Source organism: Impatiens glandulifera, chromosome 6 (genome assembly GCF_907164915.1).
Source record: "Impatiens glandulifera chromosome 6, dImpGla2.1, whole genome shotgun sequence".
Lineage (NCBI taxonomy): Eukaryota > Viridiplantae > Streptophyta > Magnoliopsida > Ericales > Balsaminaceae > Impatiens > Impatiens glandulifera.
In genome coordinates, this window is record NC_061867.1 from 34,654,856 (window position 1) to 34,678,931 (window position 24,076).

The 24,076-nt window shown below is 33.4% G+C and overlaps 1 protein-coding gene, 1 long non-coding RNA gene and 3 other non-coding genes across 5 annotated transcripts; 1 reads left to right on the forward strand and 4 right to left on the reverse strand.

The window, feature by feature from the left end:
• The first annotated feature begins 916 nt into the window (after positions 1-916).
• LOC124943544 (probable methyltransferase-like protein 23) lies at positions 917-23,876 on the forward strand. The gene is made up of 9 exons (XM_047484042.1): positions 917-982; positions 1,080-1,126; positions 6,634-6,706; positions 6,846-6,932; positions 7,031-7,081; positions 7,161-7,250; positions 7,424-7,491; positions 7,716-7,789; positions 23,800-23,876. Exons 1-9 carry the CDS (start codon positions 917-919, stop codon positions 23,874-23,876), a joined length of 633 nt encoding a protein of 210 aa, XP_047339998.1.
• On the reverse strand, positions 4,463-5,628 carry LOC124944021. Its single transcript, XR_007099787.1, has 2 exons — positions 5,513-5,628; positions 4,463-4,526 (listed from the first exon to the last, which is right to left on the reverse strand). It is a non-coding gene; the product is annotated as an uncharacterized LOC124944021 (long non-coding RNA).
• Positions 21,186-21,274, reverse strand: LOC124944214. Its single transcript, XR_007099859.1, has one exon. It is a non-coding gene; the product is annotated as a small nucleolar RNA SNOR75 (small nucleolar RNA).
• Positions 21,448-21,536, reverse strand: LOC124944208. Its single transcript, XR_007099854.1, has one exon. It is a non-coding gene; the product is annotated as a small nucleolar RNA SNOR75 (small nucleolar RNA).
• On the reverse strand, positions 21,735-21,825 carry LOC124944183. The gene has a single exon (XR_007099831.1). It is a non-coding gene; the product is annotated as a small nucleolar RNA snoR8a (small nucleolar RNA).
• Positions 23,877-24,076: the final 200 nt, after the last annotated feature.

Genomic DNA, 24,076 nt, shown 5'->3' on the forward strand with positions numbered 1-24,076 from the left:
CCTATTTGTAATTACGTACCCAAAACCCTATTTATTGATAGGTATGTGAGATCGTTCGTACATGATCCTGTTTTAAAACCCTAATTGTAGTTAGGCACCCAAAACACCATCTGTTGATAAGTACACGAGATCGTTTGTACAAGATCATGTTTAAAAACCTATTTGTAGTTATGTACTCAAAACTCTCACTATCGATAGGTACGTGAGATCCTTCGTACATGATCCTATTTTCAAACCCTAAATGTTGTTAGTTATCAAAACCTATCTATCTATCGATAGCACTAGTAAAAAAAGGGTTTGTAGCGAGTAAAGATAGCGATTTTGGACTGAAGGCCCATCGCTATTATCAATTTAGGGCTAAAATCAATTGCTAGAAACCTAATTAAAAACGATTTGATAAGTCACCAATCGCTCTTTCCTATTAGGTTTAATTATATCTCTTATTTTTCTTTCCTCTCTCCCTCTCCCTCTCCCTCTCCCTCTCCCTCTCCTTTCCTTTCCGAAATCCGCTCCCCTTACAAATCACTTTGATATATCATCGCCTCTTCAATGTTTATAGATACATCGCCATGGCCTATCCGCCTCCACGAACCGATTTCGATTCTTCGTCGCCATGGCCGGATCGCTTATTCACGGCGCCCCACCGCCAACGGAGCCGACGGACTCCCATGAAACCCTACGAAGCGCAGATACATCGCCGGACTCCCATGAAACCCTCATCTCCATCCTCCATTCCCGCGTCGCTTCTCCCATTACTTCTCTCTCCATCGCCGAGTAAATTTTGATGAAGTTCAAATGATATTTGAGGTCATAGTTCTTAGTATTGATGATTGTGATAGTTTTCGAGTTCTAATCCTGAAGAAGATGAAGTTATTTCGAGTTTCCATCTAATCCTGAAGAAGAGGATCCATGCGCAATGACAACAACTTCGTTATACTACTTTGGACAAACAGATGATGCGTACTCCGTTACAATCTTCGAGGTAAAATTGATTTGATTCTACTTGTACTGTGTTCTTGAGAAGTTGATTGATGTAGTCTGCCGCTTTCGTTGTTAAACGTTGTTGTTCACTTGTTCAGAGCATGGAAGAAGAATATGGATTGTTCGTATGGCCGTGTAGTATTGTGTTACGGCATCCTCCTAAAAGATCTAAACCTAAATGACTAAAGGGTTTCAACAATAGAATAGACGGTCAAGATGAAGACAAGACAATCCAACGACTCATATTATAACATACATTTATAATTAATCTGTTTATTATTAATTAATGAAATATTCGATAATTACCTAAATACCCTTAATCTTATATATAAAAGATTAGACTTGTAAAAAGAGAATGACTTTTGATTTAATGAAAAACTTACTGCTTTCTTATTTTCTTGATTCCATCTCTTTTCTCATTCAATCTTTATCTCATCTCTCCTTATTTCAAACTCACCATCTTCATCCCCTCCCTGTTTGACATCATCCACAAGCAGTACAAGCAGCACGCTACACTGGTATTAGAGCCAACGATCTTCCGACCGTTGGAAATCCATTTTTTTTCCCGCTTTCACTGCAAGAAAAAGAAACAAGAACTGGTTATTCGCGTCATGGTTGGAAAAAGATCGAAAATGGAGAATCAAGATTCCAAGAAAAACCCGGATCACATCAACGAATGTTTGGAGGAACACAATTCTATAATCCAAAGCTTAGAAGATTCTGTTCTACAAATCAATGAGCAGTTAAGTATTCAGAAAAAGAGTTTCGAGGACCTTAATGCTCAAATAGATCTAAAATTCAACAATTTACAAAAGGGATTCGAGACGGCGATCGAAACATTGATACAACAAATTAACAACAATAATACTACCAGCAATCAGGGCAATCCAAGAGAACATCGGGGGTATCATAACAATCCAGCATTAAACGTTAATCCAAGTACAAGAGGCGCTCATACAAGTAACGTTCAAACTCCCAATACAAACAACGTTCAGCCGGATAATATAAATGCAAGAAGGGATCATAACCGTGAAGAAGATAATTTTATATTTCAAGAATATAATAATTATCATGATCAACACAATTTCGGACAACCAAGACCATATCACATTCATAAAAGTCTAACAAGAATAGATTTTCCTAAATTCGACGGAAAAGATGTGGATGGCTGGATATATTCAGCAGAAGAATTTTTTGCGGTTGTCGACACCCCTCCAAATATTAAGGCAAGAATTGCTCGATTACACTTCATCGACAAAGCAAGAATGTGGTATACAAACTACAGATCAAGGTTAGACCCTAATATGATAGTAACATGGGATATGCTTAAAGGAGAAGTTAAAAAGAAGTTCAGTTTAACAATCTTTGATACCCCAATGAGCGATTTAATGAACCTTAAACAATCAGGAACTGTAGAAGCACATAATGACAAATTTACAGAAATTTCCTACAAACTTTCTAGAATGCCCAATGATTACATGATGGATTGCTACTTTGGAGGACTTAGACCAGAAATTGCCAATCCGTTTAGACTACTCAATCCTACAAATATCAATGATGCTATGGCAATGGCCCGAGTTCAAGAAGCAACGTATACGTCTTATGCTAAACAAGCACATTTGTACAACAACGGTCCTCCATTGCTCCTAACTCCGGCCAAAAGACCATTCAACAATAATTCTAACAGATTCAATTCAAAAGAATAGATCCTAAAGTCGCAGCGGAAAAAAGGGCAAGAGGAGAATGCTATCATTGTCCAGAAAAATTTGACTCTACACACAAATGCAAGGCAATTGTTTATACATTGGAAACTTCTGAAAATATTGAACTGCCTAATGACGAAGAAATAGAAGTTACGGATACAGAAATAGAAGACTTATCTGCAGTTTCATTGAATGCTTTGACAGGAACAAATTATTATAAAACAATGACAGTACCTGGGTATATCAAGGAAGTAGCAGTCAATATTCTTATCGATTCAGGCAGTACACATAATTTCATAAATGCTAACCTAATGCATTTAATTAATCACACTGTTTCAGTTACTAATCCTTTGCAGGTTTCAGTAGCAGATGGGTCTACATTACAGAGTACACAATTTTATTCTCAAATACCATGTTCAATACAAGACTACCATTTTAACACGAATTTGAGAATTTTAAAAATGACTAGTTATGACTTGATTCTAGGAATAGAGTGGCTTATTAAATTGTCAAATATTTCATGGAATTTCAAACAATTAACAATGTCATTTTCTTCCCATGATAAAAGGTTTACGATCAATAGTCTTACATCTACTATGCCTAATGAGGGAAAACAAATGACAAGTTTCAAAAAAGAAATTAAGTTTGACAAAGCTACATCATTGAAAAATTGTGTTTCACTATCTCCTCAATTTTTTTCAATCTATACTAACACCAGTTTTGAGATGCCAATAGAACAACTAAACTTACTTTTGGATGAGTTTAACTTTTTATTCCAGGATCCAACAGAGCTGCCTCCCATTAGACAGCAAGATCATCAGATTGTTCTGAAGGAGGGAGAAATCCCAATTAGCCTCAACCCCTACAGGTACCCTGCATTGTATAAAACAGAAATTGAAAAACTGATTGTAGAAATGTCTAAACAAGGTATAATTAGACCTAGTAACAGTGCATTTGCAGCACTTGTCATTTTAGTTAAGAAAAAAGATATGAGTTGGAGACTTTGTATAGATTATAGGAAACTAAATAGCATGACAGTTAAAAATAAGTTTCCTATACCTATTATAGAGGAATTACTTGATGAACTTCATGCTAGCTGTATATATACCAAACTGGATTTAAAATCTGGATTTCATCAAATTCGTATGAACCCAAAAGATATACATAAAACAACATTTAAAACTCATGAAGGGTTATATGAATTTCTAGTCATGTCGTTCGGTCTAACTAATGCTCCTTCTACATTTCAATGTATCATGAATACAATATTCAAACCATATTTGCGAAAATTTGTCTTGGTATTTTTCGATGATATACTTGTGTATAGCAAAAATTGGAAGGATCACTTAACTCATATTCGATTAGTTTTCGATATTCTGAAACAACATACATTCTTTCTGAAAAAATCTAAGTGTTCTTTTGCCTCAAAAAAAATAGAATACTTAGGTCATATTATCTCAGTTGATGGAGTAGAAGCAGATCCTGATAAATTGTTAGCAATGAAACATTGGCCTATTCCTACAACAATTAAAATGCTAAGAGGGTTTTTAGGACTAACAGGCTATTATAGAAGATTTATATTTAATTATGGTTTAATTGCTAGACCACTAATTAATTTGTTGAAAAAAGATAGTTTTGTATGGTCTGAAATCTCACAAGAAGCTTTTGAAAAATTAAAAACAGCAATGTGTACCCCACCAGTTTTGGCATTACCTGATTTTAATGACACATTCATTGTAGAGACAGATGCAAGCAATATTTGTATGGGGGCTGTTTTAATTCAGAAACGGCAACCCATAGCATTCATAAGCAAGTCTCTTTCTCCTAATAATAAACTTCTTCCTGCATATGAGAAAGAGCTACTTGCGTTAATTATGGCTGTGAAAAAATGGAAATCATATCTACAATTTAAGCCTTTCATAGTTAAAACTGATCATGAACCGTTAAAATATCTATTGGAACAGAGAATACACACAACTAGTCAGGAAAAATGGTTATATAAGCTTATAGGGTTTGATTTTTCTGTTACCTATAAAAAAGATAAAGAAAATATTTTTGCAGATGCTCTTTCAAGAGTGGAGGGTCATTGTTGGGCTCTTTCTACTATTCATTCACCTTTTTTAGATACTATTTCATCATTATGGAATACTGATCCAAATCTTAAAAATATTATTATGGATATTCAGAAAGATGCAGACACTCACCCTTACTATTCTTATACCAACAATCATCTTAGAAGGAAAGGCAAACTAGTAATAGGATTTGACACAGATCTTAGAAATAAGATTATAGAAACAGTTCATACATCATCGGTGGGAGGACATTCGGGCGTAAATATAACCACAAAGAAAATACAACTCGCATATTTTTGGAAGGGTATGACAAAAAACATTCGGGAATATGTGCGTAATTGTCAAGTTTGTCAACAAAACAAACCTGACTCACATCTCCCCAATGGATTATTACAACCCCTTCCAATTCCTAACCATGTTTGGACTGACATTTCTATGGATTTTATTGAGGGCCTTCCAAAATCACAAGGTAAAACTGCAATTTTCGTTATAGTAGACAGATTGTCTAAGATGGCTCATTTTATAGCAATTACACACCCGTATACAACTTATTCAATTGCTATGATTTTTATTGATAACATATTCAAATTGCATGGTATGCCAAAAAGTATTACTAGCGACAGGGATAAAATTTTCTTAAGTGCTTTTTGGAAAGAATTGCTTAAATTACAGGGCATAGAACAAAAGCTATCTACAGCTTATCACCCTCAAACAGACGGATAAACAGAGATAGTTAATAAATGTGTGGAAACTTACTTGAGATGCATGATTAGCCAAAGACCGCACTTATGGAGTAAATGGTTACCCTTAGCCGAATGGTGGTATAACACCAATTTTCACTCCGCAAGCGGCATGTCTCCATATCAGCTAGTTTATAACCAGGAACCACCCGTGCATGTCCCGTATTTGGCTGGAGATGCAATTGACCCCAATCTGGATAGAACTCTACAAGAAAGGGAACACCATCTCCAATTAGCTAAACAAAATATCCAACGAGCACAAAACAGGATGAAACAACAGTATGATAAGAAGCATAAAGAGGTATTTTTTGAAATAGGAGATATGGTGTTCTTAAAAGCTCAACCCTACAGACAAATCACGCTAACACAAAACAAACACACAAAACTCTAACCTAAGTTCTATGGGCCTTACGAAATCACAGGCAAAGTCAGACATGTATCGTATCGTTTAAAATTACCACCTCAAACTCGTATTCACAATGTTTTTCATGTGTCACAGCTCAAAAAGTTTATTGGAAATCATGCATCAAAGACTAACATAGATGATCTAGAAAGAACCGATTTTGAACCAGAGACGATTTTAGAAGAAAGACTTACCTTGAGAGATGGAGAAACGGTGCGCCAGTTACTCGTCCAAAGTGAGGGGAAAGATAGATCCGATGCTTGCTGGGAAGACGCTTCTATAATCACTACAGATTTCCCCAATCTCAGATGAAAATCGAAGGGGATTCGTAGGAGGCGACGCGATCGTCTTCAATCTCAGGGAGGGAGTAGTGTTACGGCATCCTCCTAAAAGATCTAAACCTAAATGACTAAAGGGTTTCAACAATAGAATAGACGGTCAAGATGAAGACAAGACAATCCAACGGCTCATATTATAACATACATTTATAATTAATCTGTTTATTATTAATTAATGAAATATTCAATAATTACCTAAATACCCTTAATCTTATATATAAAGGGATTAGACTTGTAAAAAGAGAATGACTTTTGATTTAATGAAAAACTTACTTCTTTCTTATTTTCTTGATTCCATCTCTTTTCTCATTCAATCTTTATCTCATCTCTCCTTATTTCAAACTCACCATCTTCATCCCCTCCCTGTTTGACATCATCCACAAGCAGTACAAGCAGCACGCTACATATTGTTCTGGCTGAGTATGTTTGGCAGCAACGATCTCGCTTTTCTGGAGCTAACGTGGTTGAGGTTGTATTAAACATATGAATTTACTTTAATCCTTGAATCACATTGATTGATTGATTCAAAGTGGAAAACGTTTTGATGCTATCTTAGACTCGAGTTTATGACCTAAAATCCTTATGTATGATGTTGTTGGCACTTGCAGCTTGGAGCAGGAACTTCCTTGCCTGGGTTAGTGGCTGCAAAAGTGGGTTCAATTGTTACATTAACTGATGCATCCGACAAACTAGAGGTATAATTGGCTCGACTAAGTGCAGGCCTAGATTCGTGTAACTTTGTGAATCGGAATTGCGATTGTAGCGAATGATTGATGGCTGTTAGAATATGTAGGTATTGGAAAACATGATGAAGGTATCTTATATAAACAAGCTGAATTGCAAGGTAAAATTCGATCCTTTCTTCTTTTGGGAGGGTTCAAATTTGTTGGGTTTTCGATATGATGAACTTGGAATGGTTTTAGGTAATGGGATTGACATGGGGAAGTTGGGATGAGGAAATATTCAGTTTAAAACCAAAGATTATCCTTAGAGCTGATGTGTTGTATGATAATGTTCGTAAAAATTTCAGCATTTGATCTGCAGACTGCAATTACATATATATAATCATCCAAATAACCTCTGATCTTATTATTTATTGCTTAGCCATGGATCTGTTTGTGGCCATTATATGAGATTTAATCAAATAACTTTTATTATTCTTAGTGGTCTTGACGCAATGATGCAGAACTTGAGCAGGAAACTGGTTCACATATTATCAGGATTGCTTTTCATGTTTTCCTGGTTAATATTCAGGTATATTGTCTTATCAAAATATTGGATATTGATCCATTCTTAGTTCTGAAATTGACAAAAAAGTGTTGAATCTTTTCCAACAGCTGGAAGAATAGATGACAATATATCCCATTGTCGAGTATGCTCATAAGGATGATGTGATTTAAAGGTATTAGGCTAAATCTCATCTCATATAAATGTTTTATTGTTGTTGTTATATATGATGCACATTTTGTCTATTCCAGGAATCTCTCAACATCTATTATCATGGAAAGAATACCAAGCAGATGGACTCACAAGAAACAACACATAGTTAATGGTTTGTTATCTATTTTTTTTTGTATATCAAACATTTTGTACTAGTGAATTCTTTTTAGTTTATTTGAATAGACTATTCTCAAGGATTTATATATGGAATTGATAGATTTTTTCAATTATGTTGAAGGATGCAGTATGTTAAAGACTTTCTTGCTAAAAGAATAGAATTTTAAAAAAAGTTTTTTTTTTAAATTTTGCTAAAGGAAGTGGCGAGTAGTTTATTAACCAATCGTTATTCGGAAGTGGCGATTGGTTTTTTAACCAATCGTTATTGGGTAATGGCGATTGGTTATTTACCAATCGTCGTTGCTAATTAAAGCAATTGCGAGAAGCCCTTTGCCGATTGAGAGCGATTGATATATGACCAATTGTTATAGGCCTATAACGATTGGTTTGGAAGTTAATAGCGATTGGTTTATCAATCGCTATAAGGTCTTTTTTTAATAGTGTAGGTATATGAGATAAATCATACACGATCCCATTTTAAAACTCTAATTGTGGTTAGGTACCCAAAACCCTATCTATCGATAGATAGGTACATGAGATCGTTCGTACACGATACCGTTTTAAAATCCTATTTGTTAGTAGGTACCAAAACCCTATTTGTCGATAGGTACGTAAGATCATTCGTACATGTTCCTTTTTTAAAACCCTAATTGTAGTTAGGTACCCCAAATCCTACATGTCGATAAATACGCGAGGTTGTTCGTACACGATACCGTTTTAAAACCCTATTTGTAGTTATGTACTCAAAACCCTATTTATCGATAGGTACATGAGATCGTTCGTACACAATCCCATTTTCAAACCCTAAATGCTGTTAGGTATAAAAACCTATATGTTGATTGGTACATGAGATCTTTCGTACACGATCCTGTTTTAAAACCCTAATTGTGGTTAGGTACCCAAATTACTATCTGTCGACATGTACGTTAGATCATTCGTACATGATTCCGTTTTAAAGCCCTAATTGTGGTTAGGTACCCAAAACCCTATTTGTCAATATGTACGTGATATCGTTCGTACATGATCCCATTTTAAAACCCTATTTGTTAGTAGTTATCAAAACACTATCTACCGATAGGTACATGAGATTGTTCGTACATGATCCCGTTTTAAATCTGTAATTATAATCAAGTACCCAAAACCCTAACTACTGATAGGTATGAGAAATTATTCGTACACGATTCTGTTTTAAAACCCTAATTGTAGTTAGGTATCAAAACCTATATATGTCGATAGATACGTGAAATCGTTCGTACACGATTCTGTTCAAAACACTATTTGTTAATAGGTAACTTAAACCCTATTTGTTAATAGGTAACCTAAACCCTATTTGTTAAAAGGTAACTAAAACCACATATATTTTGATAGGTACGTGAGATCGTTTGTATACGATTCCGCCTAAACCATATTTGTCGATAGGTCGAGATATCATTTGTATACGATTCCATCAAAACCCTGTCTATTAATAGGTACGAGAAATCGTTTATATACGATTTTGTTTCAAGCCTTGTTTGTTGACAAGAATAGAGATCATTTGTAGATGATCCGCTAACAATCTTGTCTGTCGACAAGAAATCGAGGTCATTCGTACAAGACCCATCAAAATTGTATATGTCGATAGGTATGTGAGATCGTTCGTACACAATCCCGTTTCCAAAATCCTATCTCTCAATAAGTTGAGACATCATTTGTATACGATTCCACTAAAACCCTATTTGTCGATAGGTCGTAACATCATTTGTATATGATTCCGCCCAAACCCTATATATCGATAGGTTGAGTGAGTCGAAACATATCACGAAGGATTCCTGTAGGTAGGCGAACTTCTACAGCGGCGAACTTTGTAGTTTTGAGGCAGCAACGAATTAGAACGAAGCTTCACCGGGAAGATTTGAAGACAAATTTGAGGACAAAGACTGTTTTTTTCTTCGATGCTGGACTCTAAGACACCCGAGAAATGGATGAATGATGATGAAGACGAAGGACTTCGAAGCGACCTCTATTGCTCCATCTTCAGATGATGAATATCTTCGGGCGGCCATAGCGCCGAGAACTGTCGAAAGTCGGAAACGGGCCAAGAGGAAGAAGATGAAGATTTCTTTTATGTTTTGTTATTTCAGTTTTCTCCAGCTTTCCCAGTTCATTCGAAAAGGCCTTCGGGCCTTTTATTTTTAAAATAACCTAAAACTTTAATTTCGAATTAATTTATTAATTCGAAATTAAAGAGGCCCCTTTATTATTTTTGTTTTTTTACCCCCAAAGTTTTATTTAATTTTAATCTCAAACTTTAAAAATCCAAAATTAAATAATTTTTAAAGTCTTATTTGTTTCCAGATTTTAACCAACAACATTCAAATGATGATTCAAGTGTCCCAACATTTTTTAAATTTCTTCAAATTTTCCCAAAAATTTGAAAGTATTATTTTCTTCAAGAAATAATTATTTTTAAAAATTTTTAAGCCCGGTTTAAAAAAAACGAAATTTTTAAAAGGCTATAACTTGAGTTTCATGAGTCGGCTATAACTTGAGTTTCATGAGTCCAAAAATTATGAAATTAAAAATGTAACTTCTTAAGAATATTTTCAATGCCCGTAAAATTTTTAGAATTTTTGGGATCCGTTTTGTAAAACATCTATTTTCGTAGTATCATATCTAGAGTTCAATAATTCTGAAAATTCCAAAATCAATTACTATGAGTTTATAAAAATATATTTGACCATCGTGTAGAATTTCAGAAATTTTAGGAATCATTTTTATAAATGACTCATTTTAATGTGTTGTATTTAGAGTTTAACTCTGAAAAATTCATAAAGAAAACATTAAGGAATTTTGATGAATTTATTTTTCTTTCTTCATTTTAAAGGAATAAATTTTTAATCTTTAATCTGAATCCTCATTCTCCTCAATCATGATCATTTTTCCTCATGAATTGTGCCACAAGCTCTTATTTTCTTTAACCTTGTCTATGCATCATGAATAAGATTATTCCTTTTTGTAGAATGGTTAAAATTTTCTAACACAAACAAAAGAGTTCTAAACTTAAAACGAAACGTAACAATTCTTCAAACATCAACTGACTGATTACTTAGGAGTAGAGACTGTGTGAAGACAAACATATAAGACATAGCTTTGTAAGACCTTTCTTAATATGTAGTCAAACACCGGACTCTTAAAACGAGTTTATGATTTTCTATTCTTTAGATTCTTTGAGAAGAAGACTACAGTGGTGACTCTAAATTTAATTAAATCGATACATCCGCGAGTGATACGATTTAAAACTTGTACGGGCCAATTTAAAAGGACTATGCTGGAGAACTCTATTTTTGGTTCCTTATCTCTTTTCACTTTTTACGGAATGCAGAGGAAGGTAAGTCAATGGGTTCTTCAACATAGTTTTCCTTAACACACAAAAAACGTTGTTTCATAAAAACAGTGCTTGAATTGAACCTATCACTTGAATCGAACCTATCATAAAAATCTCTCGTCTCCTATTATGGAGCACGTAAGGAAGGTAAAGCATAGGGTTGATAATTTCCAGATCGCACAAACCACCCTTAATCATGTGGTAATTTTTAGGAAAACAAAAAACAAACGCATACAACAGTCTATGAAACTGTGAAAACTAAAATATAAAAATTTCAACTTCAAACTCGAATATTAAATTAGAGGGTGATTAGAAGCTTAATGAGAGTTGTAGAATAATCCTTAGCTATTAGGGAAGCTTCCTGAACGCTTGGATAAGAGCCTTAAAGCTTTACACGAAAATTTTTAAATCTAGAAAGCTTGATGCTTGAATGTCGGATTTTTAAAAAGGTCTGATTGAGGGCTTGAGAGTGAATCTTCTTGCATTCGATTTGTTCAAGGGAAGCTATTTATAGTCTTTCAAGGTCGATTCATCAATCAAGTGGATTGAATTAAGTAAAATAGCCATTGATGGATTTTTAGCTGTGAAGATGATCATAGGCGTAGAGGAAATGATCATTAGAGTAGGGTGATCATTTCACCTTTTGAATGAAATCATAAGGTGGAGAAACGAAAAATGTTATCTTTAAAAAAAATAGAGATTGATGTCGTTTTCATTTGTTCTTCATCGCGAGGAAGATGACGATACAGGGTGAAACAACGTCATTTTGGGCGAGAAATCGATTGGGGATGCTTCGTTCGTGTTTTTTCTGCAATAGGGCGTTCCTTCGCGATTCTGCTAACGGCGCTAAAGCGCGCGTTATTTATCCTGTGCTTCACGAGCGCACTCTTCCTTTGTTGCAGTGGGCGACGCGAATGGCTGCTATGATGAATATTCAGTTCATCTAATGGCTTTAGTTCTATTGTTTTAGTTCTTTCGAATTTTGGCCACCCAAAATCACGTTCTTTTTTAATTTAAAGGTTTATTTGAAACTAATTTTTCTTTTATTCTTTTGGGTTTTTAATCTTAAAAATATAAAACAAAAAAATTTAATAAATATGACATATATTTTGTCTATTTATTTTATTTTTTGAGTTTAATAAATAATTTATTTAAGATAAAATGGATATAAAATTTATCCTAAATTATTTATTTTAATTTTTCTAAAATTAATTTGAAATAAAATGAGTACAATATTTATCCCAAATTATTTTATTTATTTTTCATTGTCATTATTTGTAACATCAGAAAATTCCTTCCGCAACTTAGCACATGTCGAATAACATGTGGCAATACGGGAATCCGGGATAGTTCGAGGTTCGATACATTTCAACCTTGATTTGCGTGCCAAACATATTTTTAAAATAAAAGATTTATTTTTAAAATTTTAATAGTACATAGTTAGTTTTTAAAATTAACTATATAGAAATGATTAATTTTAATCAAATTTTAATAATTTAGGGGTTTGTTGTAATCAATTGACAGTTTGATTTTGAAATCCGATTTAAATTAATCAAACATAATTAATTTAAGAAAAAATTATTTATTTAAAAATAGAGTCGCCAAATAATTTTAGAAAAATCATTAAAATGTACGTGTATAAATGTAATTTATACCAAAGTTTCCTTTAAGAGTTCGTTATTTGGTTACGCTCAGGAGTTATTTGGTTACGCTCAGGAAAAGACTTTCGCGCTATGACCTCTGCGCCCGTTGAAATAGTTTTATTTTTTAAATAAAGGCTGATTTCAAATTATTTATTTATAATATTTATTTTCTTTAATTATTAATCCGGGGGCTCTATACAAGGATAAATTTAAATTACGTAAATAATTGTACAAAATTATTTAGTAGTGCATACGTGCTATTGCAGTTATTTAAGATTAAGTATAATACCTAAAAAAATATCAGAAAAATATTAGAATTGAAAAATAAATTTCAAATGGGGCATTAGTCAAAATATTTGTTTGAGAAATATCTCAAAAATATTTTTAAATTATTTTCCGACCTCTCGAGATTATTTAAAAATGTATTGAGGTTCCAAAATTATAAAAATAATTTTGAATTTGGAAAAATGGAACCAAACAGGCCTTAGGAATGGAGTCCTAAGCCTTAAGTGTTTTTACCAGTCAAAGTCCAGATGAGTTCGGTTTAGACCGAGGGTGCTCTAGATCGGGACTCGGAATACTCAGTTAGAGGACTAGAGTGTTCGACACCGAGGTTCGAGATGTTCAATCCTGAACTAGATTTTTCGGTCCTATGTTTGGGAGTCTCAGTCCTAGATCCAGATTTTTGATCATGGGTCATGAAGTTTTGGTTCCATGTCAGACCTCTCGATCATAGGTGAAAACCGTCGGTTGGATTTTTCTCGGTCCTCGCTTAAGAAGACCGGTCCTAGTGTTCGGTCTTTGCTCAAGAACGCCGGTCCTTGGTCTCAATCCTAGGTCATCCTTCTTGGTCCCTAGTCTCGGTCCTATGTCATCCTTCTTGGTCCCTAATCTCGGTCCTAGGTCATCTTTCTATGTCCTTGCTTAGCCATGGATCTGTTTGTGGCCATTATATGAGATTTAATCAAATAACTTTTATTATTCTTAGTGGTCTTGACGCAATGATGCAGAACTTGAGCAGGAAACTGGTTCACATATTATCAGGATTGCTTTTCATGTTTTCCTGGTTAATATTCAGGTATATTGTCTTATCAAAATATTGGATATTGATCCATTCTTAGTTCTGAAATTGACAAAAAAGTGTTGAATCTTTTCCAACAGCTGGAAGAATAGATGACAATATATCCCATTGTCGAGTATGCTCATAAGGATGATGTGATTTAAAGGTATTAGGCTAAATCTCATCTCATATAAATGTTTTATTGTTGTTGTTATATATGATGCACATTTTGTCTATTCCAGGAATCTCTCAACATCTATTATCATGGAAAGAATACCAAGCAGATGGACTCACAAGAAACAACACATAGTTAATGGTTTGTTATCTATTTTTTTTTGTATATCAAACATTTTGTACTAGTGAATTCTTTTTAGTTTATTTGAATAGACTATTCTCAAGGATTTATATATGGAATTGATAGATTTTTTCAATTATGTTGAAGGATGCAGTATGTTAAAGACTTTCTTGCTAAAAGAATAGAATTTTAAAAAAAGTTTTTTTTTTAAATTTTGCTAAAGGAAGTGGCGAGTAGTTTATTAACCAATCGTTATTCGGAAGTGGCGATTGGTTTTTTAACCAATCGTTATTGGGTAATGGCGATTGGTTATTTACCAATCGTCGTTGCTAATTAAAGCAATTGCGAGAAGCCCTTTGCCGATTGAGAGCGATTGATATATGACCAATTGTTATAGGCCTATAACGATTGGTTTGGAAGTTAATAGCGATTGGTTTATCAATCGCTATAAGGTCTTTTTTTAATAGTGTAGGTATATGAGATAAATCATACACGATCCCATTTTAAAACTCTAATTGTGGTTAGGTACCCAAAACCCTATCTATCGATAGATAGGTACATGAGATCGTTCGTACACGATACCGTTTTAAAATCCTATTTGTTAGTAGGTACCAAAACCCTATTTGTCGATAGGTACGTAAGATCATTCGTACATGTTCCTTTTTTAAAACCCTAATTGTAGTTAGGTACCCCAAATCCTACATGTCGATAAATACGCGAGGTTGTTCGTACACGATACCGTTTTAAAACCCTATTTGTAGTTATGTACTCAAAACCCTATTTATCGATAGGTACATGAGATCGTTCGTACACAATCCCATTTTCAAACCCTAAATGCTGTTAGGTATAAAAACCTATATGTTGATTGGTACATGAGATCTTTCGTACACGATCCTGTTTTAAAACCCTAATTGTGGTTAGGTACCCAAATTACTATCTGTCGACATGTACGTTAGATCATTCGTACATGATTCCGTTTTAAAGCCCTAATTGTGGTTAGGTACCCAAAACCCTATTTGTCAATATGTACGTGATATCGTTCGTACATGATCCCATTTTAAAACCCTATTTGTTAGTAGTTATCAAAACACTATCTACCGATAGGTACATGAGATTGTTCGTACATGATCCCGTTTTAAATCTGTAATTATAATCAAGTACCCAAAACCCTAACTACTGATAGGTATGAGAAATTATTCGTACACGATTCTGTTTTAAAACCCTAATTGTAGTTAGGTATCAAAACCTATATATGTCGATAGATACGTGAAATCGTTCGTACACGATTCTGTTCAAAACACTATTTGTTAATAGGTAACTTAAACCCTATTTGTTAATAGGTAACCTAAACCCTATTTGTTAAAAGGTAACTAAAACCACATATATTTTGATAGGTACGTGAGATCGTTTGTATACGATTCCGCCTAAACCATATTTGTCGATAGGTCGAGATATCATTTGTATACGATTCCATCAAAACCCTGTCTATTAATAGGTACGAGAAATCGTTTATATACGATTTTGTTTCAAGCCTTGTTTGTTGACAAGAATAGAGATCATTTGTAGATGATCCGCTAACAATCTTGTCTGTCGACAAGAAATCGAGGTCATTCGTACAAGACCCATCAAAATTGTATATGTCGATAGGTATGTGAGATCGTTCGTACACAATCCCGTTTCCAAAATCCTATCTCTCAATAAGTTGAGACATCATTTGTATACGATTCCACTAAAACCCTATTTGTCGATAGGTCGTAACATCATTTGTATATGATTCCGCCCAAACCCTATATATCGATAGGTTGAGTGAGTCGAAACATATCACGAAGGATTCCTGTAGGTAGGCGAACTTCTACAGCGGCGAACTTTGTAGTTTTGAGGCAGCAACGAATTAGAACGAAGCTTCACCGGGAAGATTTGAAGACAAATTTGAGGACAAAGACTGTTTTTTTCTTCGATGCTGGACTCTAAGACACCCGAGAAATGGATGAATGATGATGAAGACGAAGGACTTCGAAGCGACCTCTATTGCTCCATCTTCAGATGATGAATATCTTCGGGCGGCCATAGCGCCGAGAACTGTCGAAAGTCGGAAACGGGCCAAGAGGAAGAAGATGAAGATTTCTTTTATGTTTTGTTATTTCAGTTTTCTCCAGCTTTCCCAGTTCATTCGAAAAGGCCTTCGGGCCTTTTATTTTTAAAATAACCTAAAACTTTAATTTCGAATTAATTTATTAATTCGAAATTAAAGAGGCCCCTTTATTATTTTTGTTTTTTTACCCCCAAAGTTTTATTTAATTTTAATCTCAAACTTTAAAAATCCAAAATTAAATAATTTTTAAAGTCTTATTTGTTTCCAGATTTTAACCAACAACATTCAAATGATGATTCAAGTGTCCCAACATTTTTTAAATTTCTTCAAATTTTCCCAAAAATTTGAAAGTATTATTTTCTTCAAGAAATAATTATTTTTAAAAATTTTTAAGCCCGGTTTAAAAAAAACGAAATTTTTAAAAGGCTATAACTTGAGTTTCATGAGTCGGCTATAACTTGAGTTTCATGAGTCCAAAAATTATGAAATTAAAAATGTAACTTCTTAAGAATATTTTCAATGCCCGTAAAATTTTTAGAATTTTTGGGATCCGTTTTGTAAAACATCTATTTTCGTAGTATCATATCTAGAGTTCAATAATTCTGAAAATTCCAAAATCAATTACTATGAGTTTATAAAAATATATTTGACCATCGTGTAGAATTTCAGAAATTTTAGGAATCATTTTTATAAATGACTCATTTTAATGTGTTGTATTTAGAGTTTAACTCTGAAAAATTCATAAAGAAAACATTAAGGAATTTTGATGAATTTATTTTTCTTTCTTCATTTTAAAGGAATAAATTTTTAATCTTTAATCTGAATCCTCATTCTCCTCAATCATGATCATTTTTCCTCATGAATTGTGCCACAAGCTCTTATTTTCTTTAACCTTGTCTATGCATCATGAATAAGATTATTCCTTTTTGTAGAATGGTTAAAATTTTCTAACACAAACAAAAGAGTTCTAAACTTAAAACGAAACGTAACAATTCTTCAAACATCAACTGACTGATTACTTAGGAGTAGAGACTGTGTGAAGACAAACATATAAGACATAGCTTTGTAAGACCTTTCTTAATATGTAGTCAAACACCGGACTCTTAAAACGAGTTTATGATTTTCTATTCTTTAGATTCTTTGAGAAGAAGACTACAGTGGTGACTCTAAATTTAATTAAATCGATACATCCGCGAGTGATACGATTTAAAACTTGTACGGGCCAATTTAAAAGGACTATGCTGGAGAACTCTATTTTTGGTTCCTTATCTCTTTTCACTTTTTACGGAATGCAGAGGAAGGTAAGTCAATGGGTTCTTCAACATAGTTTTCCTTAACACACAAAAAACGTTGTTTCATAAAAACAGTGCTTGAATTGAACCTATCACTTGAATCGAACCTATCATAAAAATCTCTCGTCTCCTATTATGGAGCACGTAAGGAAGGTAAAGCATAGGGTTGATAATTTCCAGATCGCACAAACCACCCTTAATCATGTGGTAATTTTTAGGAAAACAAAAAACAAACGCATACAACAGTCTATGAAACTGTGAAAACTAAAATATAAAAATTTCAACTTCAAACTCGAATATTAAATTAGAGGGTGATTAGAAGCTTAATGAGAGTTGTAGAATAATCCTTAGCTATTAGGGAAGCTTCCTGAACGCTTGGATAAGAGCCTTAAAGCTTTACACGAAAATTTTTAAATCTAGAAAGCTTGATGCTTGAATGTCGGATTTTTAAAAAGGTCTGATTGAGGGCTTGAGAGTGAATCTTCTTGCATTCGATTTGTTCAAGGGAAGCTATTTATAGTCTTTCAAGGTCGATTCATCAATCAAGTGGATTGAATTAAGTAAAATAGCCATTGATGGATTTTTAGCTGTGAAGATGATCATAGGCGTAGAGGAAATGATCATTAGAGTAGGGTGATCATTTCACCTTTTGAATGAAATCATAAGGTGGAGAAACGAAAAATGTTATCTTTAAAAAAAAATAGAGATTGATGTCGTTTTCATTTGTTCTTCATCGCGAGGAAGATGACGATACAGGGTGAAACAACGTCATTTTGGGCGAGAAATCGATTGGGGATGCTTCGTTCGTGTTTTTTCTGCAATAGGGCGTTCCTTCGCGATTCTGCTAACGGCGCTAAAGCGCGCGTTATTTATCCTGTGCTTCACGAGCGCACTCTTCCTTTGTTGCAGTGGGCGACGCGAATGGCTGCTATGATGAATATTCAGTTCATCTAATGGCTTTAGTTCTATTGTTTTAGTTCTTTCGAATTTTGGCCACCCAAAATCACGTTCTTTTTTAATTTAAAGGTTTATTTGAAACTAATTTTTCTTTTATTCTTTTGGGTTTTTAATCTTAAAAATATAAAACAAAAAAATTTAATAAATATGACATATATTTTGTCTATTTATTTTATTTTTTGAGTTTAATAAATAATTTATTTAAGATAAAATGGATATAAAATTTATCCTAAATTATTTATTTTAATTTTTCTAAAATTAATTTGAAATAAAATGAGTACAATATTTATCCCAAATTATTTTATTTATTTTTCATTGTCATTATTTGTAACATCAGAAAATTCCTTCCGCAACTTAGCACATGTCGAATAACATGTGGCAATACGGGAATCCGGGATAGTTCGAGGTTCGATACATTTCAACCTTGATTTGCGTGCCAAACATATTTTTAAAATAAAAGATTTATTTTTAAAAATTTTAATAGTACCTAGTTAGTTTTTAAAATTAACTATATAGAAATGATTAATTTTAATCAAATTTTAATAATTTAGGGGTTTGTTGTAATCAATTGACAGTTTGATTTTGAAATCCGATTTAAATTAATCAAACATAATTAATTTAAGAAAAAATTATTTATTTAAAAATAGAGTCGCCAAATAATTTTAGAAAAATCATTAAAATGTACGTGTATAAATGTAATTTATACCAAAGTTTCCTTTAAGAGTTCGTTATTTGGTTACGCTCAGGAGTTATTTGGTTACGCTCAGGAAAAGACTTTCGCGCTATGACCTCTGCGCCCGTTGAAATAGTTTTATTTTTTAAATAAAGGCTGATTTCAAATTATTTATTTATAATATTTATTTTCTTTAATTATTAATCCGGGGGCTCTATACAAGGATAAATTTAAATTACGTAAATAATTGTACAAAATTATTTAGTAGTGCATACGTGCTATTGCAGTTATTTAAGATTAAGTATAATACCTAAAAAAATATCAGAAAAATATTAGAATTGAAAAATAAATTTCAAATGGGGCATTAGTCAAAATATTTGTTTGAGAAATATCTCAAAAATATTTTTAAATTATTTTCCGACCTCTCGAGATTATTTAAAAATGTATTGAGGTTCCAAAATTATAAAAATAATTTTGAATTTGGAAAAATGGAACCAAACAGGCCTTAGGAATGGAGTCCTAAGCCTTAAGTGTTTTTACCAGTCAAAGTCCAGATGAGTTCGGTTTAGACCGAGGGTGCTCTAGATCGGGACTCGGAATACTCAGTTAGAGGACTAGAGTGTTCGACACCGAGGTTCGAGATGTTCAATCCTGAACTAGATTTTTCGGTCCTATGTTTGGGAGTCTCAGTCCTAGATCCAGATTTTTGATCATGGGTCATGAAGTTTTGGTTCCATGTCAGACCTCTCGATCATAGGTGAAAACCGTCGGTTGGATTTTTCTCGGTCCTCGCTTAAGAAGACCGGTCCTAGTGTTCGGTCTTTGCTCAAGAACGCCGGTCCTTGGTCTCAATCCTAGGTCATCCTTCTTGGTCCCTAGTCTCGGTCCTATGTCATCCTTCTTGGTCCCTAATCTCGGTCCTAGGTCATCTTTCTATGTCCTTGGTTCTACAAAACTCGGTCTTGACCGAGTGTTCTTCATTTGGTTCAAAAATTACATGTTTGTAACTTTTTGTATAGAGCGTGAAAACTTGATTGGTAAGTTGCTAACAACTAATATGGATGTAAGGATCATAACCCCTAATCTTAAACCCGATCAGTCGAGCCCTAAGGAAAATATGGAATATGTTCAATTAGGCCATCTTATGGCCTAATTCTTGTTCCAATAGGTTCGAAATGATGTTTACAATCGAACCCGACAAGAACTATTGGAGTGTGCATGAGCTAACTAAACCAACCTTGACTTCAACTAAAGAAAAGTTAGGTTTTGGTTCTCCATTTGGAACCCATGACCTACCGAATTCACAGTATTAAATACTGGAACCAACCCTTGCCTGTCATGTAGCACCCACGAGTCCTTGCCTGTCATGTAGCACCCACGAGTCCAATTCATCCCCTGGAGCCCAATCGTCATCTAGTAAGCCATTCGAAGAGGACAAGACTTTATGTGGACATCACTCGATCTATGATACACAAATCTAAGCCCATGACCTACCAAATTCATTCTTATGGATCAAGCTACGACCCTAGATAAAGTCCCGATTCGTCATTCAACTTCCTTAAGCCATGTTTTCCTTCTTGAAGAGCGATGGTCACTTTGAAGACTATCAGAATGTAACCAAAACTTTGGTGTAAGATATTTTGAGCTACAATGCACCATTGGACGTGTCTTGAGACATCATTTATAAGCGACCAATCTAAAAATCCATTACAAGCCAGAAACAAGGCAATGGTTCAAGCTGAAGTATGTCTAACTTCAATCATATAGAAGTTAAGATGTGGTGCACTATATTGGGAGAACCACATATGTATTTAATTCTAAGGAGGCCACAAATTGTGCTTTATAACAATCAATTTCCAGTAAACTTGTGTGAAGATGTATGAAGATCAAGATCCATGCTCTGAAATGAGTGTATTGCTTGATAAGCATCATTTAAGAACTTTGTTGACATTGGGAAACAAATAAACATACTGTAATTAGAAAAAACCAGAATTTAAAGATAAAAAGAATTGGGTCTCTCTCAGACAAATGCCTCGTTATGTCATCAATGATGAATGGAATGGATTATATATCAGACTCGTCATCGTGTTGATCATCACTGAGAAACCAATAATGAAAAGAAACTAACTTAAAACTAAAGTATCATATCCAGGGATTGGTTTGAATTTGAAGCATAACCCAAGCATGTAGAATATCAACTGGGGCTTTAGAATATCAGTTTTAAGAATCTGCAACTGTGTAATTAGAAAACATGAAGTCAAGTAAAAGGATTGTGTTTTCTCTCAGACAAATGCCTCGTTTTGTCATCAAGGATGAATGGAATGGATTATAAATCAGACTCGTCATCGTTTTGATCATCACTGAGAAACCACAATCTCATAAATTAAATAATAATGAAATAAAGCGAAATTAACTAAACAAATTGGGGTTTCAAAATTGGTAAGCATCTAGAGAAGATAAACTGGGGTTTCAAAAACACCACCTTTATTCTTACGATCATACCATGAACACAAAGAATAGAAAGAACCATTGACGTAAATCAAATTTGGGGAATTGATCGAACAGAGCGCTCATATTCTATGGGTGTATAAAGAGTCTGTCATGCAATTATAGCATTCAGAACGAGGAATTATCTTTTATAATCATCACGCACCAACTAATCAGAATTATCAACAAGAACAAACAAAACTAAGACTAAAAGATGAAAAACAAGAAGCTATATTGGATTGAGACTGGTGAAAGGCGGATCAGTTAGGTTCTCTGGAGTAAGTAGGAATATGGGTTTTTGTTATATAGAGAATAAAGATGACATCTCCCTCCTCTTGTACAGACTCAGGAGCTTCGGTCAGCGGCGATATCTTGATATGGTTTTCTAAAACCCTAATTATTTATTTATACAATAATATGGGCCGGACCCTTTTATCGGTCTTCTAAATTAAAGGCCTTTTAAATTTGAAAAATATCTAGCCTTTTAAATATGTAATCAAATTCAATTATTTTAAATTTTATGTGTAAACAAAATATAAATTAAAATTCTGGAAAAATTATCAAAAAAAATATTGTTAATTATGTCATACATTTCTGTACAAAGTCATAAACTCTTAACTTAATAACTAATCAAATAAATATGTTACCAAACTATTCAAATTGTACAGGTAAAATTAATTAAATATATAAGTTTACCCTGTTAGGTTGGCATGTAGGTAGGACAAATCATTAAACGAATTTCAAAATAATATTATTTTTGACAAACAGAATTAAATTCAAATTTAATTAAAATTATTCAAATATCCAAAAAAAATATATATTCATATCTTTTACTTATTCCACCCTAATATATTATTATTTTTTAATTTTACCTAAGATAATCTTTTTTTTAATATATTATTCATTTTACTTTTTTTTCGCAACATTTAAGAATTTTTTTTTGTAACTATAAAATTATTTATATTTGTTATAAGTGAATGATTTATAATATATATATATATATATATATATATATATATATATATATATATATATATATATATATATATATATATATTCAAATTTCAAACTTAAAACAAAAAGGAATGAAAGGACACAGTTTGCACTTCAAGCAATTCAAATTTCAAACTTGTCATGATCCAAACTTTCAATAATTGTATATGGCTTTCTCTAATGTCTCCAAAGGTGAAGGAACAAATGGTTATGCGTATGGATTAATTTTTTATTTATTTAATAATATTTAATTCGGTTCAAAATCTAAGTGAACTAATGATACTGGTAAAGTGTAATGATATATACAACACCCTTATACAACATATTCGTATAGCACCTACCTCATTTGTAAAGAAAGAGAAAATATTTTTCTTTCTCTTTTATTTTTTTTAAGATATATATTTTTTTTTTTTCCAAATGAGGTAGGTACTATGCGAAAGTGTTGTATAAGAGTGTTGTATATATCATTACTTAATGGTAAAAATTGATTTTTAAGGAAAGTAGAACCTTCGGAGAAAGACAAAATACATTCGATAATTGTGTTCAGCGAATGCGATAAATACTCTCGCAGTGTCTCAGTGATATAGCTATCAAGAAAAATTAATGTTACCGAGAGCGATTGTCGCCCACGGAGAGATATTTAATTTCTATTACCGAAAGCAAAGTCAATGCTCTCGTTAATATTTAATTTCTATATTACCGAGAGCAAAGTCAATGCTTTCGTTGATAATAAGTTTTTCTAAAAAAATATATAATCTTAAATCTGAATAGTCCAGCAAATATCCAACAAAAAAAATACTCCTTTTCTGAAATGTGAAATGTGAAATCTTCATGTCTCTTATGCAACTTACAAATTTTCTCCAATTCTCTTGTCTTTCTTTTCCTGCCATTTGAATCATCACAAACATTGAAAGTCCCTTTCAATACTCCAATGATGATGGATAAAGAAGATTTATTAGGCTTAAACCTCACTTTAAGTTTCACAAGATTCTCCAATTTCCTTCAATCTCATACCTCATATGCCTTCCGCCATCGTTTCTTTTACTTTGGCCAACTACAATCCTCAAATATCCTCATGGATAGAGACATTCTCTTCGTCAATCGGTAATCTCTATTCTAAATCTTTAAGATCTACATGTTCTTATTCAGATTTTAGATCAGTTGCAGGCGGCGATGATGATCTGGACAGAGAAGATGAAGAAGACGACGATGGTTCTAGTCGATGAACCAGATCCAACAGATACAAACTCTTAGATCAGTTGCAGGCGGCGACGCTGATCAGGACGACGAAGATGAAGAAGGCGACGATGACGGTTCTAGTCGATGAACCAGATCCAGCAGATACAAACTCCTAAACCAGTCGTAGGCGGCGACGATGATTAGGACAGCGAAGATGAAGAAGGCGACGTCGACGGTCGATGAACCA

Excerpts from the sequence above, each read along its gene's own strand:
- LOC124943544 (XM_047484042.1), top strand. The coding sequence starts at position 917 with ATGACAACAACTTCGTTATACTACTTTGGACAAACAGATGATGCGTAC. Across the intron at positions 983-1,079 it reads ACTCCGTTACAATCTTCGAG|AGCATGGAAGAAGAATATGG; the intron begins GTAAAATTGATT and ends TCACTTGTTCAG. Across the intron at positions 7,082-7,160 it reads TAAACAAGCTGAATTGCAAG|GTAATGGGATTGACATGGGG; the intron begins GTAAAATTCGAT and ends GAATGGTTTTAG.